The 17,238-nt window shown below is 39.3% G+C and overlaps 1 protein-coding gene across 1 annotated transcript in view; it reads left to right on the top strand.

The window, feature by feature from the left end:
* The window catches only part of DSCAM (DS cell adhesion molecule), an 821,125-nt gene that overhangs the window by 528,343 nt on the left and 275,544 nt on the right, over positions 1 to 17,238 (top strand). Inside the window, exon 9 of the mRNA XM_025379322.1 lies at positions 9,439 to 9,717. Within this exon, the coding sequence (XP_025235107.1) occupies positions 9,439 to 9,717 (279 nt within the window). The remainder of the gene's footprint in view (positions 1 to 9,438; positions 9,718 to 17,238) is intronic.

Raw genomic sequence — 17,238 nt, forward strand, 5'->3', positions numbered from 1 at the left:
ATCAACACAATACCATCAGAGATTATGCAGTATGTGTTTTCGGAGCAGAGGAAGTGGACATTTAGCCAATTCTGGGCATAGGGTAGGCTGAGAAGTCTTAAGGAGCCAAAAAAAATGTCCAAGAAAGGCTGAGTTGAATCTCAAAAGGGTCAAGAGCCTGAAGCGGTTTCCAAACACAAGGAACAATTTAGTGTAGTTTTGCCATTATAAGATGATCGGAGTGAGAATGGGGCTCAGACAGGGCATGGGGACAGAGATGAGTCAGGTGCAGCTGCTCACATGAAAGAGCCCATATGGCTGACACAAAGGATACTCCCAGTAAGCGAAGGTCTGCATCTGCACAGAGAGGACCAGGCCTTGGAGAGTTAGCACATCCTACTGGATCCTAAAGGTGGCAGAGCAGAGGGAAATGCTTGCAGCAATGTTTTAGAAACATTAATCTGGTTGGAGTGTGTAAGATATATCACAATGGGGAAAGATTAAAAAAAAAAAAAAAAAGAATGACCAGTTAGGACACAATTGAGAGTTGTAATTAAAAAGGTGATAGTACTGTGTTTGGAAAAAGAGAAACCACACACAAGACATATTGAGAATTGGAGTAGACAATACATAGCAGCCCACTCTCAGCAGCTGGACACGAAAAGAAACGCGCAACTAGGAACACTTTTATTATTCGAAGCTTCTTGCAACCAGAAGATTTTGCTATCACTGCTAAGAACAGAGAATTGAAGAAGCTTAAAGGGAAACTTGCTATGTGTGGTTTGGGATTTGAGATGCTTCTGAGACATCAAGATGAAGATATGGGCATACTATTGAACAAGCAGGCATGAATCTTGAGAAGAAGTTTTTGTTTGAAAATTTAGATGAGGAGTCAATGGCATTGAGCTGACAGCTGGGGCCAAGGAGGTGCTGAGACCATCAGGGAGAGAGAAGGAAGAACAAGGCCAGGTCAGGACACTGAGGAACAATTGTTCCATTAGTGTATGTTTAGTAAGAGACATTCCTTTCCATCTGAATTGTTGAACTATTTATTTACGGTTTTCAATTTCATAATCCAATTTTGTCATGTGTGGTATGATTCTTCAAGTGAATGTGATATCCACCCTCATTAACTTTTGCCATGGGGTCTATGAATTCTCATAAACTCTTATAGGGTACTTGTCTATGTTTTAGACATTTAAAGTAAATACACATAAATGAACAGAGATGGTGACTGATAGGGTTTGGCTGTGTCTTCACCCAAATCTCATCTTGAATTTTACTCCCATAATTCCCACGTGTTGTGAGAGGGACCTGGTCGGAGATAATTGAATCATGGGGGCAGTTTCCCCTATACTGTTCTCATGGTAGTGAGTAAGTCTGATGAGATCTGATCGTTTTATCGGGGGGTCCTGCTTTTGCGTCTCCATCATTCTCTCTTTGCCTGCTGCCATCCATGTAAGATGGGACTTGCTTCTCCTTGCTTCCCACCATGATTGTGAGGCTCCCCAAGCCATGTGGAACTGTAAGTCCAATTAAACTCTTTCTTTTGTAAATGGCCCAGTCTTGGGTGTGTCTTTATCCACAGCGTGAAAACAGACTAACACAGTGACAAAATTGATTATTTTAGAGAATATATTACTTGCCCATTTAATTAACTTAGAAATAATTTCAAATCACATTTAGTATAAAAATATGTAGTTCTAATAATTGAACAAAACTAATACTGCATTTTCCATATTAGAATCTTTATTGTGTAAAATAAAGAAGAATTCTACATGGGAAGAACCATATGCATTATGAAATAATACCAGGAAATAAAATAATTCGATCCATTGTTAAAAATTACAATATAATATGAGGAAAGATTTTCATCGCAGCAGTAACTGTAGCAGACATAATGTTCTTCTATTTTATTTCATTTAATTCTCAGTTCCAAGATACATGTGCAGGGTGTACAAGTTTGTCGCATAGGTAAATGTGTGCCATGGTGGATGCTGCACCTGTCAACCCATCACCTATGTATTAAGGTGATTTCATTTCATTCATCACCTGGGTATTAAGCCCAGCATGCATTAGCTATTTTTCCTGATACTCTCCCTCCCCCTACCCATGCTTTCACAGGCAGGCCCCGTTGTGTGTTCTTCCTCTCCCTGTGTCCATGTGTTCTCATTGTTCAGCTCCCGCTTATAAGTGAGAAAATGCAGTGTTTGGTTTCCTCTTCCTGCATTAGTTTGTGGAGGATAATGGCTTCCAGCTCCATCCATGTCCCTGCAAGGCATGATCTCATTCCTTTCTATGGCTGCAAAATATTCCATGGGGTATTGGTACCACCTTTAATCTCTTGGTGCCCACCCTGAGTGAGAATTGTGAAACTTGGCCTGCATGATTTAGTTGTTAGTATGGCTATGTGGTCAAAAAGTCAAAAGATAACAAGTGTTGGCAAGGCTGTATGGAGAAAATGGAACCCTGTACACTGTTGGTGGGAATGTAAATTGGTATAGCCATGATGAGAAACAATAGGAAGTTTCCTAAAAAAAAATCATATGATCCAGTAATTCCACTAGTGGGTATATATCCAAAGGAAATGAAATCAGTATGTTCAGGGGGTACCTGCGCTCCCACATTCACTGCAGCACTATTCACAACAGCCAAGACATGGAAACACCCTAAGTTTCCACTGGTAGATGAATGGATAAAGAAAATGTGACATATACACACGCATGAACATTATTTAGCCTTTCTTGTTTGTTTTCTCCAAGTCACAGCAGGTTCAGTGACCCGACACTTTCTAAAAATAAGGAAGACGTGGATGATTGGGTCCAGCGATTTTTTTCTGTCCATGGGGAACATGTTTTCTTAAAATGGAGAATGTGGCCAGAGCAAACTTTGGTCTACTGGTTTTACTTATAACTCCTCCCCTAAATGAGTATACTTCTCATTTCAGTACTCCTTAAATAATTCAAAAGATGTAAATGTATCAAAATACACCCAAAACGCCTACTTCATTGATCCACAGAAATTCAAATGCGGTATTTCAAATCTATGTCTAGAGAAAAATATATACCTGAAACATTTTTTAAAGTTTTTTATGATTTGGGCCGTTACAAATATGCCCAAGACACAGTTCTTTAAGGAAATCTTAAAGATAGATCCTAAAAGTCATCTCCACCACACTGCAAGGACAATGCTTTGTCCTTCCCTGTCCTTCCCACCCAGAAGTCAGGGCCAAAGAATTCCCTGCCGGCTCACTCTTGCCTTTTTTGCCTACGTCAATGTCAGTTAGTATCAGCTCATATTGAACCCCCCGGGGAGCTTGGAGTGAGAGGCTTGGAGTGAGTGGAGTCTAAGTTGATGTGACCCATGCAGCCTCTGGTTTCTTTTAGCACCCACCGGCTCCAGCAATATCTTATTACACGCTCATCATATGTCTCTGCATCTTGGCCTCCTGCCCTTCCTGCTAAAACAGGTGCAGGTCACAGGACCAGCAGTCTAAGTCATGGTGAGCTAGGTGCATCTCTGGCTGCTACTGGTTGGAAGTCACTGATCTCAGGGAAACCAACTCCCATAGCAATTCAGAGTTGGCACAAGGACCATACCTAAATAAACGAGGCCAGATATTGACTCAAGCTGGCCCTGCCGGCAGAGGGGAGAGTTGGTGCAGTAGTTAGAAGCCTGCACGTTGTGCACATGTACCCTAGAACTTAAAGTATTAAAAAAGAAGAAGAAGAAGAAGTCCTTGCCCCCTAGGCTAATAAGACTATGAAGAGGAGCTTCTCTCTTGTTCCTGCCATGTCGTCATTGTTAAGTCCTGGATGTGTCTGCCCAATCCTCTTTTCTAAGTCATTCTTAATGACTTCAGGATTGTCTAAAGTTCAGAGTGTAAACATACGTTCATCATCACCTCTGAAAGTTTTTTTCTAAAAAACATTATTCAATCAAAATGAACAAGGCGGCCGGGCTCGGTGGCTCACACCTATAATCCCAGCACTTTGGGAGGCCAAGGCAGGTGGATCACCTGAGGTCAGGAGTTCGAGACTAGCCTGGCCAACATGGTGAAACCCTGTCTCTACTAAAAATACAAAAAAAAATTAGCTGAGCATGGTGGCATGTGCCTGTAATCCCAGCTACTTGGGAGGCTGAGGCAGGAGAATCACTTGAACCCGGGAGGCGGAGATTGCAGTGAGGTGAGATCATGCCACTACACTCCCGCCTAGGCAGGAAGAGTGAAAACTCCGTTTAAAAAAAGAAAAGAAAAGAAATAAAAGGAAGAACAAGGCACTATTTATCCCACTAGTTGTGGGAAATAAAAATGATAAACTTGATACATCTCCTGCCCTCCTGGGTCGCTCTACTTAAGGAAATGGGTGTGTCCACAGATCAGTATACTCACTTGAGTCATAAATGTGATAAATTCCATACAAGAGTTTTGAACAAGAGTGAGTAGAGGAACCGTTTACTTGTGTTGTGTGTACATTGTGGAGAACTATATCAGACTGGGTGGGTAATCTAAAATTTAGGAAAGCTGAATGACATAAAGTATCAGAATTGACCAAATAACCAGTCTTATGGGTGAGGAGATCACGAAGGCATATCCTGGACTAGAAAATCCCACCTGCTCACAGCCTCGTCGTTTTGGAGTCACAGCTTGCACTGAAATGGACAGTAAATAGCCCTATGGCCGTGCAGAAAAGCTACTTGCTGTCCAGTTCAATGCAAGCTGGTAATGAACTGCGTTTCGTGATCACCTTGTTACACATGAAGAGATAGAATCACAGAGTTAAAGAAACTGGATGAAGATAACACTGCTTATCACCCAAAATTGATGAGTGCCCCACCCATGATTTTATCAATGTAGTATACTGCTCTCCTCTAGGAGAAATCAAAATATTTTCCGCCATGAAAAAGAATATACAATTAATTTTAAGAGACAAGACACAGAAATATATTAGTCTGATCTGATATTCTTGTTAAGGGTTTAGATAGAATAAGAGTCAAAATTGACAGTTGACAGTATTCAATGGCTCTGAGCTGCCTAGAAAAAGGACCCCCACCATTATGTTAGAGTGAAATACACAAGCCTGGTAATAAATGACCTTTATCAGATATTTACATACTTCTTGTAAAAAGGGTATGTCAAAAGCGGTGCATGTCATATTCAGGATTTCTGCTCCTATGATATACAAGCTTTCACCATCAAGAAGATTCAGATAATTTACCTTATTTAGGCAATATCGTTAATCCAGTAATCAGTGTGTCTCAAATAGGAGGTTCAGCTTTCCCAAAATCATGACAAAAGTTTTCTAATCACTGGGGTTACTTTGTGCCATCGATTTTATGTCTTAAGAATGTAAAATATAAGACTTCAGATGCTTTAAAAATTGTTTGCATTTGTATGCAGCAGACTTGCAACTCACAGCTGATGCAAGCAAGGCAACTTAAGCAGTGAAGAAAGAATTAACATGATTGACAAATAGGTCTTGTGGTTTAATTTACATTAACAATGATGTAATGTGCATATTGACTTAATGTGTCCTTACATAATGTGGCAAGCAGAACAACACATAGCAAACCTAATTTTGACATTCTTCTGGGAAAAGGACTTTTCCCTCTAAACTTTTCTTTGATTTTTATTTTAAACCTTTTGGAAAGGACTTTTTTTTTTTTGTAGATATGTTTTAAAATATTTTAAATGTATCTTTTTTATTTAATATGTTAACCATGACTTATAATTTGGAATATTAATTATTACAATTTTATATTAGTTACAAAAAAGCTGACTACTAAGGGCAATGCGCTTCCAAACAAATGTCATCCAGCTACCGTGTGTGTTGCATTTTTGTGTCTGTTCTTTATAATTTACTTTTAGCTTCTCACTCTCCTCCTTTTGCTTGCCAATTGTGGCTTCTTACTAAGCCCTCTTCAATATGCCTGAACTCCTAGAATCTGATTTAGGCCAAGATATGAGATAACTGAGAGTGTTGTAATGATTTAAAATAAGATGTTCAAAGCAAAGGATTATCCTTGGAATAATGTGTATGAGATTTAGTGCATTAGCTTTCTGACACTGGTTTTTCAGTGCTGTGGAAGTGTACTTCCTGATTTTCAGCCCCGTTGCTTTGTACTAAAGTAATGATAAAAATATTCCTTAAATACCATAAATTGATGAATTACAAATATTTTGAATATAGAAAGCATAGGGTTTTGGTTTTCGTTTTGGTTTTAATGCTGATTCTTCTATAGCTACCTGTTACTTCTGTTCTTGAAAAATTGTATGCACATACATTTCCTGTATTCTATAACTATCTTATGTTCTAAAGGGACATTCTACTACTTTACAACTATTTACAACCTACACTGTATCGTGTTTTCCTTTTTTATTTATTTATTTTTTGAGACAGGGTTTCCCTCTATCTCCCATGCTGGAGTGCAGTGACATGACCTCGGCTCACTGCAACCTCTGCCTCCCGAGTTCAAGCAATTCTCCTGCCTCAGCCTCCCTAGCAGCTGGGACTACAGGTGCACACCACCATGCCCAGCTAATTTTTTTATATTTTTAGTGCAGACAAGGTTTTGCCATGTTGGCCAGGCTGCTCATGAACTCCTGACCTCAGGTAATTTGCCCGCCTGAGCCTCCCAAAGTACTGGGATTGCAGGCATGAGCCACCATGCCTGGCTTTCTTATTAAATAACTAGATTTAAAAATATGCTACGTCATACCTTTCTTTCTTGATTTGGAGAAAGTAAATCCTTATGTATTCCTTCTCCCTGTTGTGACTGATAGAGAAAATTAGACCAATAACCTTTCAACTTACCTGTTTTTTCCTCATCTTAAAGCCTTGTGAAATAGAACAAATGCTAAGAAACTGATTCAGATGTATGACCAAGTTTGTGAATTACTGTGTTAATTCATTCAGAACTCAAGGCAGCACTCTATTTCATAAATAAGGAAGCTGAGACCCTGAGAGGGTTCAGTAACTATAGTAAGCAGTGTAGCTGATCTTAAACCAAACTAGTCTGGCTCCAAAGTTTTATCTTAGAAAAATTGTCTGTTATTCAGATGGCAAGCACCAAGCCAAGGTTTGTCTGAATATGCTGACAACAAGGTTTTTGTGTCCAAGAAATCAAAGGGGAGGAAATGTCATTATTTTCTTTAATAAAGTATGGCAATTTAGTATTAATAATATTTACATGTGTAGTGAACATTTATGCCACTTGGGGGCAAGATTTAAAGAAATACAAGCACCTTTGGTACAACATGACATTTTCTCCAACACATTCCAACTGAGAACATTCACACCTTAATCTGACCCGATTCTCTCCTCCAGCACTGGATAGAACCTCATCCTGAGACCTTTTCTCTTAGCATCAGATCAGCCCTTTTCAATCCCAAAGCTCTAACTTTACATTGAGAATCCACAGCAGGATTGACGTTGAATATGCTTGTTGGTACCTTTGGCCATTTAAAAAAATTAATTCCCCTAGTAAGACCTAACTTGAGCCACCTAGTTCTTCTACCTCTGGCTGTATTTGAAATTTTGAATTCTAGCTCCCAACTGCTTTTGAAAGCAGACAGCAGTCATAGTGATAATACAAAATAAGAGAAGCGCCATGGCTGCATTTCCTTGCTGTCTGCTGCCTATGGCTATGTATGGAAGCTCCAGTGGCAGAGGCTGATGGGTTATGCTCATTGCTGTGTGCCCAGCACATTCACTGCTGCCACACACATCCCAGGTGCTCAATAAACATGACTTGATTGAATGAACAAATAAGTGAATGGTTTTCTATTAAAATTTATCAGCCGGATCCCTTACCTCTTCCTTAAGCTGATAGTAGAAATGGACTTACAATTGTTGAATAAACTGCAGACACCTTTAACAACTTCATTAGGAAAAACTCCTAGTATAATAATTGGTTTATATTAGATTATCACATGATTAATCATCTTAGTTTGTACTCTTAGTCATTTCCATGCCCCTGCATACAAATAAACCTTTTTCTTTCAAAGAATGTATGCAAAAACACAAAAAAAGGCTTACATTACAGCCTCTGATATTAGCCATATTGACATGATTTAAGCCCTCCGATAACAGTTAACTAGTTCTGAGATTGAAAGGGCAACGTAACGTCTTTGAGTATCACTCTTCCCATTTGCAAAGTAAGGCAATAAATAACTAATCTTTTAGGCTGATGAAAGAGCATGTTACTTTGCTCATGATCTGTAACTAACAAGTAACAGGTAGGGTTCAAATGTGGTTCATCTGACTCCATTTTAAGTATTTCAGAATGCTAATACCCTATGACATCATCTAGGAGGGCACTGAGGAAGAGAGTTCCTGAGGCAAGATGGACAAATAGGCATCACTCAGCAAAACTGAATCAGGAAAGAACTTTCCAGGCTGAGTTTGCCTGCAGTGTCCATGGTAGGCCAGGCTGAAGGCTATAACCTGACCTCCTTAGCAACATATCAACTCAAATAACCTGCTATGGACCAGTTCATAATTAAAAGTTTCACACATAAAGTGTGAAAAACTAAGAGACGCAAGGTAAAGATGTCGTTTTTCTAATATGAAATAAGAATTTATAGTTAATGGTTGTTATTAGTTGGACATAAAAAAGAACTTTAACGATAAAATTGGAATATTTATTTTACTTTTATTTTTTATTTTTTAGTTTTTTAGAGACAGGCTGGAGTCACCCAGGCTGGAGTGCAGTGGTGCCCTCATAGCTTACTGCAGCCTCGAACTCCTGGGCTCGAGGGATCCTCCTGCCTTGGCCTCCTCGGTAGCTGGGACTAGAGGTGCACACCACCACAGATGGCTAATTTTTTTAAAAAATTTTGTAGAGATGGGGGTCCCGTTATGTTACCCAGGCTGGTCTTGAACTCCTAGCCTCAAGTGTTCCTCCTGCCTCGGCCTCCCAAAGTGCTGGGATTACAGGTGTGAGCCACCACATCCAGCCAAAATTGGAATCTCTGCTTCTTCAGTGGGTTTAGAATATTCCTATTTACAAGGCAGGAAACAATTAGAAGGGGCAACAGTAATTGCAGCGTCATAGTCACAAAGCAGGAAAGAAACCTCCTCTTGTATACATCATTTTAAAAGGCTTTGAAGGAAAAGCAAACCTAAATCCCCCTTTCGCACTATTTACACTACAGAATATAGTCTGAAATATTTTCATTCAAAAATAATTATTAAATTAAAAAAAGTCTGTTGAACAAAATTAGGTTAAGTAACTTGCTGAAGTACAAATTGAACGACGCTTTTTATTTAAAATGATGAGAAAATTCAAATAATAGAAGCATAATTTCAAATTGGCTACACTTCCTGTATTTCTGTGCTGTATCTATGATTGTCTGTACTACTCCTTCAGTGCCGTGTACAGGGTTAAAGGAAAAGAAATGTAGAATAAGCACGGTTGGTTATTATCTTCCCTCTGTTACTTTCTTTTTTCTTGCAGTTCCACCTTTCATACAACCCTTTGAGTTTCCAAGATTCTCCATTGGGCAGCGGGTCTTCATCCCGTGTGTCGTGGTCTCAGGGGACTTACCCATCACCATCACTTGGCAGAAGGATGGCCGGCCAATCCCTGGGAGCCTTGGGGTGACCATTGACAATATTGACTTCACAAGCTCCTTGAGGATTTCCAATCTCTCCCTGATGCACAATGGGAATTACACCTGCATCGCCCGGAATGAGGCCGCCGCCGTGGAGCACCAAAGCCAGTTGATTGTGAGAGGTAAGCAGAGGAACGTGAGCCACGTGGCATCCATAGAGTTGATTTAACAATGGTTTAGGATGATGTGGCTTGAAATATTGTGAAAATAACTAGAACTTTGAAATTCAGTCTTGTTTCACTAAAAAAATACAACTCTGGAACACAGCCATGAATTCCCCTAAACTCCAAGATAAGGCTTTATTTACTTAAAATATGTTTTAAATAATTAATAGCTAAGAAGGTGGGAGCCATAAGGTTTAACTCATGAACTAAGGCTTCTGTATGCTAACCCAATGAGTTTTGAGGACTAACGTTGATGAGCTTTTGCTTTATTGTATTCATATCATATTTTAATAATATTTCTTATTTCAATAAATGGGTTTTTTAAAATATGTGTCAAAGCTATATATCAAAGTTTTTCCAAAGAGCCATAAAATAGCTTTTCATAATGTTTGTTTGAGTTTTAGAAATGTGGTTTTCTTTGCCCATCTATTCTATTTAGCATTAAATATATCATTATTTTGGAAAGCCATTGCAACATTTTAAAATTAAGCAGAGTATGGTCGTATTTATTCAAAAGAATTAAAATAGCATAGGCTAACATTCAGAAAACATTGGCAGTAATCTCATTACATCTAAACTGTAAACATCAGTCTTATTTTGAACTTCTATTCAAGTCACCAAATTCCCATTAAGGCTCACACTCTTCATCTATGAAATAAGCTGCTAGTGTTCTCTAATGTGTATCAAACACAGACATTCTGTGATTTTTAAGATTCTCCAAGAGTACTATACATTAATCTACCATTACAATATTGCAAAAGTAACTGTGTGAAGTTAAAGATTTATATTAACAATGATTATTTGCATTTTAAAATTCCCCAAATTGTGGTCTCAGAGTAGTTGTTAGGAGCGGGAGGATTTCTGTAATTTCCCAGAGAGTGGAGATAGCTCTTTCTTGAACAGGAGATTCTCATGTCCTTCCTCAGTCCTTAATCCTTGTCCCCTTGATAACTCTTCTGCCTTTCCGACTGGGGAGAAATACACTTTTTATCTACTTGCCAGCAAAAGGAAGTGACACAGACTTAGAAGTCATAGGAAGAAGCTAACTTTGTATTTCCGGAAAAAAAAATGCCCCAGGTGAATAATTTAGAAAATATATATTCAATTAGACACAAACTTAACATCCTCATGACATTTTTCTCATTTCCACCTTGCTCTTTGGAGTGGAAGAATTAGGATACTTGATTTTTTCCCAAAATTTGAAAGATAAATAAAAAAAGGGAGCCAACGTAGTATCTGTTTCCCGAGTGTTTTCTTATAAGCAGAGTTGACTCTTGGGTTTGTGAAGGGCAAAATAGTACATCAGCCTACTTTCTATGTAATCTGCTCTGAAGGATCCAGGTCAGGAATCTGAAATGTCAGAAAAAAATGTGCAGGGATGCTTTTTGTACCACTTGCCCTTGCAGAAAAGGCAACCAGAAGTTTTTAACCAAGACAAAGGTCAGATGAGCTGAAACTGAGCCTAGCTATTTGGGATAATGTAGCTGATCATGACATGATTAATGTCTCCATGTGATTGTTCTTCAAATATGTTAAATAAGCTTTAAATTAATATTAAATCACCAGTGAGATAATGCAGCCTAGAGGAAGAAAATGTGCTTCACAAACAGGTCAGTGTGACTGGAGAAACAGACAGGGACAAGGTGGTGTGGGACTGTGGTTCTCAATCCAGACAGTTCTGTAGAATTTCCTGGGAGATTTAAGAAAACACTGATGTGCATTTTTTGGTCCCAAACTACACCAATTAAATCATAATCTTTAGGGGTAAATCCATCTTCCAGATCTCTGGGGAATTGTTCTTTTTTTTCCCAAAAATCACTAGTTAGTGATTCTGAAACCTTCTTATACATTCAGATTGCATAAGAAGCTCTAAAAAGGCCCTGATGTCCAGGATGAAGCTCCCACCAATTAAAGAACCATCTTTGGAGGTGGAACCCAGGCATCAATAATTTGTAAAATCCACAAGTTTATTCTAATATGTAGCCAAGTCTCAGTCCCAGCCCCCTGAGTCATTAGAACATGCAGCCATTGTAGAAGTGTGGATTTTTTTTTTCTAGATTAAAGAGTTGGCACTGTTGACTGCAACCACCGCAGCACCCTGGCCTGATTTATCTTTTTAGTTATCACACTAGTAGCCGTCTGAAGAATGGACTGGGCTAGAAAGCAAGAAGAGTAGTTAACAGGCTATTTCAGACTTTCAGGCAAGATAAAAATGCCTTGGATGAAGATGGTAATGTTAAGGTTATGAGAAGCAGTGGAATTCACAATCTATTTTGGTGGTAAAGCAAACAAAACATGCTTGTGGAGTGAATGTTGCAAATGAGATAAAAAAGAACCTTTAGTGGAATCATGCTTTGCCTAATAACAAGGTGAACGAAAGTGTCTTTAGCAGAAGCAGAGAAGAAATGATGAAGAATGGTTTTGACAAGGGGAATGATGGTCAATGATATGGAAGAAGCACCTGTCCTAGCAGTCACTAGAGCACTCCAACATTTAAGGCCCTGGAATAAGAGGAGGAAGAATCAGCAGAAGAGACGAAGAGGGAAAAGGAGCAGCTTGTAAAGGAGGAGAAAATCTAGTGGACTGTGACACTCTGGAAGCAAAATCGGAACTAAATTGAGAAAGAGGATATTAAACAGTATTGAATCCTGCTGAAAGTAGACAAAGAGGAAAACCAAGAGTTGGTCACTAGTTTAGGAAGATGGATATTGTTTATGACCTTGATGGCTATTGTTTATGACCTGGTGTCATTGCAGCAAGGGCCTGATTAGAGGAGCTTCAGAAAAGAAAGAAGGCCAATGTGCAGGAACTCAGAAAACACAACTATTTTTATATTTTTTGGAATTTTGCCATCACAGGAGGCAGTAAAATGGAGACAAAGTTGGAAATGGACATGGGGCAAGGGCAGGAGTTATTTTTAAGACTGGATACTTTACAGCATGCTTATATGCTTATGAGAACGAGCCAGTAGAGAGGAAAAAAATATGTGGGAAGATAAAAAGGAGGTTATTACAGGGTCAAAGTCCTTGAGTTAGTGAATGCAACCAGAATTCTTTGTACCAGTGCAGTAGTATGTTCAAAGTAGTATAATAACCATGGTGTGAAGCTCCAGTAGGTAGCACCAACAGAAATGACTGAAAATTATAGGGAGGAGGAATGTTTTGGGTCAAAGAAGTAGAAAAACAAAAATTATCTAATGGGACCATCACAGAGTAACAGGTTACACATTTATCCTCCTACTGCAAACTAACTATAAATTGGACTGATATGCATAAACAAATTCATGCAGTGAGCTCCAAATTCACCCCAGATGGCTGCTTGGGGTACTTCGTGCACATGACAAGGGAGTGCAGAGCCCAAATAGATCACAGTGATCTTGGCAGGTGGAGAAAACAGAGAGAGAAATTGAAAGATACTGAGATGATTACTGGGTATTGAAGGACAAACTACTGGAGATTAGGGAGCTATTCAAAGAAAGATCTCTAGAAATCTGTACAGGGCTCCTTTGCAGTTTCAGCTGAATACTGTTCTTCACATGCAAAGGGTGCTAGCAGAAGTTGCACACTGCTTGGGAATGCTGGAGTTCTAACTAGCCAGAATAGGGGAATTCAGTTGAAATCTCAGAAAGGCCACCCACTAGGAGTAGAACTAATCTAGCCCCAGAATAAGGGTTACTCTAGGCCAGCCCTGAAAAGCCTAAGAAGATTCTTGACAAGATAAAACTTCTCCACTAGTAAGTTAATTGTGTGCACGTACAACATTTGACACTAAAAAGGAAGACAACAAAATCCAGACCCCCAACAGCACAGCATATCCACAATGTACTGCATTCACTAAACACAGGCACACCTCATTTTATTGCACTTTTCTTTTTCTTTTTTGAGACGGATCTCACTTTGTCACCCAGGCTGGACTGCAATGGGCCGATCTTCACTCACTGCAACATCGGCCTCCTGAGTTCAAGCAATTCTCCTGCCTCAGCTTCCTGAATAGCTGGGATTACAGGCATGTGCCACCACGCCCAGCTAATTTTTGTATTTTTAGTAGAGATAAGGTTTCACCATATTGGCCAGGCTGGTCTTGAACTCCTGGCCTCAGGTGATGCACTCCATTCGACCTCTGAAGGTGCTGAGATTACAGGAGTGAGCCACCATGCCCCGCCACACTTTGCTTTATTGCGCTTCCCAGATACTGCATTTTTTACAAATTGAAGGTTCGTGGCAATCCTGCATCGAGCAAGTCTTTGGGGACCATTTGTTCCAACAGTATGTGCTCACTTCATGTCTGTATGTCACATTTTGGTAATTCTTACCACATTTCAAACTTTTATTATTGTTATGTCTGTTATGGTGATTAGTAATCAGTAATCCCTAGTGTTACTGTTACAATGTTACTATTATAATTGTTTAGTAGCCATATGAGATGGCAAACTTAATAAATGTTGGGTGTGTTCTGACCACTCTACCAGCCAACCATTTCCCAGTCTCCATTTCTTAACTTCCCTATTTCCTAAGACATAACAATATTGAAATGAAATGGTCTCCAGTGTTAGAGTGAAAGGGAGAGTCATTACACATCTCTCACTTTAAATCAAAAGCTAGAAATGATTACATTTGGTGAGGAAGGCATTTGAAAGCCAAGATAGGCTGAAAGCTAGGCTTCCTATGCCAAACTGTTAGTCACATTGTAAACACAAAGGAAAAGTTCTTGAAGGAAATGAAAAATGCTACTCCAGTGAACACACAAATGGTAAAGTGAAACAGCCTCATTGCTAATATGGAGAACGTTTAAATGGTTTGGAAGATAAAATACAAACCAGCCACCACATTCCCTTAAGTTAAAGCTTAATCCAGGGCAAGGCCCTAACTCTCTTCTTTTCTATAAAGGCTGAGTGATGTGAGGAAGCTGCAGAAGAAAAGTTTGACCTGGGGTGATTATAAAACTTAGCACATTGTTTGGTAGTCTGGGTTACTAGGAAGATTTGTAAAGACTTGATCTAAAATAAATTAGCTGTTGTCTTGAGGAAAATATAAGAAAACAAAAACAAAATCCCAAAAGCAAAGATCTCTTAGCTGTTATGTATGAGCCAATAAGAGCCAAATCTCATAGCTCTTATGACAGTGGACTGATGGTTTCCCTGATATCCTGCTCAGTGGAGTGACCTTAGCATTGATGAAGCTGTTAGAAATAAAGCATTAGGCTTCATGACAGAGCACTTCTGCCCTTTGCTTCCTGTTGTGGTCTTTGCACCACTCACAGGAAAGCACCAACACAAGAGTTCCTATTTGTGATTCCAAAGGAGGTTCGTTTTCTCACCCTTTTTTTATATCTTCTGATGAGTCCATGGTTTCTGACTTTTAATGGTGAACTGCCACATAGAGAAACAAACACATTGGCTAAAATAGTAGTTGACTGTCAGTTGACAGGAAAAATGAAAATTATAGAAGGTTTCTATTTTATTGTCATCTATTGATCCAATTTTTGATAGAGTTCTCATGCTATGATTTTACTTCATTCATTCATTCATCCTTACCCAAAATATTTCTTAAATATCTGTTTTATAATCAGTATTGTTTTGAGTGTCGAGGATACCATGGTGATTAAAATAAAGACACCAAGTCTCTGCCCCATAAGGCTCAAATTCTAGTGAAGGGAAGAGATAATGAACAAACAATGTCAGTTATCTACAAGGACTATGAAAAATAAACATGTGGTACATGGATTGAGAAAGATGGGGATGAAAATAGTGTTTTAGGTAGGCTGGGCAGGGGAAGGCTTTCTGGAGAGATCTTTGGGCAGAGACTTGACTGAAGTGAAGGCGTACGACCCAGGGAATTGTAGGAAGCGAGTTTTAAGCAGAGAGACCAACAAGTCTGAAGACAGAGTGTGGAGTGAGTTTTGTGTGTTCACAGCACAGCAAGAGGCCCAAGGTGCTTCCTGTTCAGTAAGAGAGGACAGAAAGTTTAAGGCAGAGAGATAAGCAGGGGCCAGGCCATCTATTCTCAGAATGATAGGAAAACATCGATTTAATTTTCAGTGTCATAAATTAAATCTTACCTAGACTTTGGCCAAGTCCCATCTCAACTAAATGTCACCGAGTAGAGAATGGTGGTATTTATCCACGCACTCCCTCCCACCTCCACCAAATGGCATTCATTAAAACTGAATTTCTGCCCACGTTTACAGCTAGGGAAACCTAAATTAATTCTTTGGAAATATATAGCAACTTAGAAGCCATGGCTTCCACACGTAAGACGCTGGACTACATTTAAAACTGGAAAAATGCCTGTCTTCTTATAACCATAGTATTCTTTATTTAAAAATAAAGCAACAACAGAAGTAATCCCCCCTCCAACACACACAAAATAAACAGATCAAGCCAAAGACCTCTATATTTTAAACAACCCTCATTTTAGGCAACACCAGGAATAAACTTCCTCAAAGAAACCTATTTGAAACTTCAGATACTCTCAGCCTATGTGGATCCCATGACAAGATATTGGTATTTTGGAATATATATCAAATTGTTCTTTTTGGAGAGACAGGAGTGCTGGTTATGTGCATGGAATTATGATTCACAGAAGTGTTGGCAAAGTTAGCCATATTGCCTCTTGGAGATGTGATATAATTATGTAGTTGAACCTATTCATCTCTTTAATTACTCCTCCTCCCCACCAGAAAAACCGCTCTGTATTAGTCCATTTTTATGCTGTTGATAAAGACTTACCCAAGACTGGCTAATTTGTAAAGAAAAAGAGGATTAATGGACTCACAGTTCCACGTGGCTGGGAGGTGAAAGGCACGTCTTACATGGTGGCAGGCAAGAGAGAGCTTGTGCAGGGGAAATCCCCTTTATAAAACCATCAGATCTCATGAGACTTATTCACTATCACAAGAACAGCATGGGAAAGATCCGCCCCCCATGGTTAAATTACCTCCCACTGTATCCCTCCCGCAATATGAAGGAATTGTGGGAGCTACAATTCAAGATGAGATTTGGGTGAGGACACCACCAAACCATGTCATGCTCTATTGGAAAACCAACTATATTGGCAAGCAGGCTCACCACAATATACCAAATAATGTGTTATCCTAATAAAAGGAAATCAAAATATCATCTTTAAAAAAGGAAACCAACAACTTTGGGGAATTATACACCCAGACACTATAGAGTACTGGTGGTGTTTTTGTTCTATCATAAGTTTTGGCCCAAATGGCAGCAGTCCCAAAGGCTTCAATCCTTCCATCTCAGGCTTTGTATCTTGTTGGCCAGAGTCCTCCTATGAGGCTGTCTTCTGCTGTCCCTCAGATGGCACTTCCGTTGGGTCCACTCTTCTCAAAGACCTCGGGCTTTGGGGGTCACCCTGATCTGAGTTATTAACTTAGCCATGCTCCATTTCCCTAGTCTATAAAACTGAAGTAATAACATTCATTTATTCATGTGTCCTTTCAACATGTAGTTACAGAGTGCTTTCTGTA

This window comes from Theropithecus gelada, chromosome 3 (assembly GCF_003255815.1).
Source record: "Theropithecus gelada isolate Dixy chromosome 3, Tgel_1.0, whole genome shotgun sequence".
NCBI lineage: Eukaryota > Metazoa > Chordata > Mammalia > Primates > Cercopithecidae > Theropithecus > Theropithecus gelada.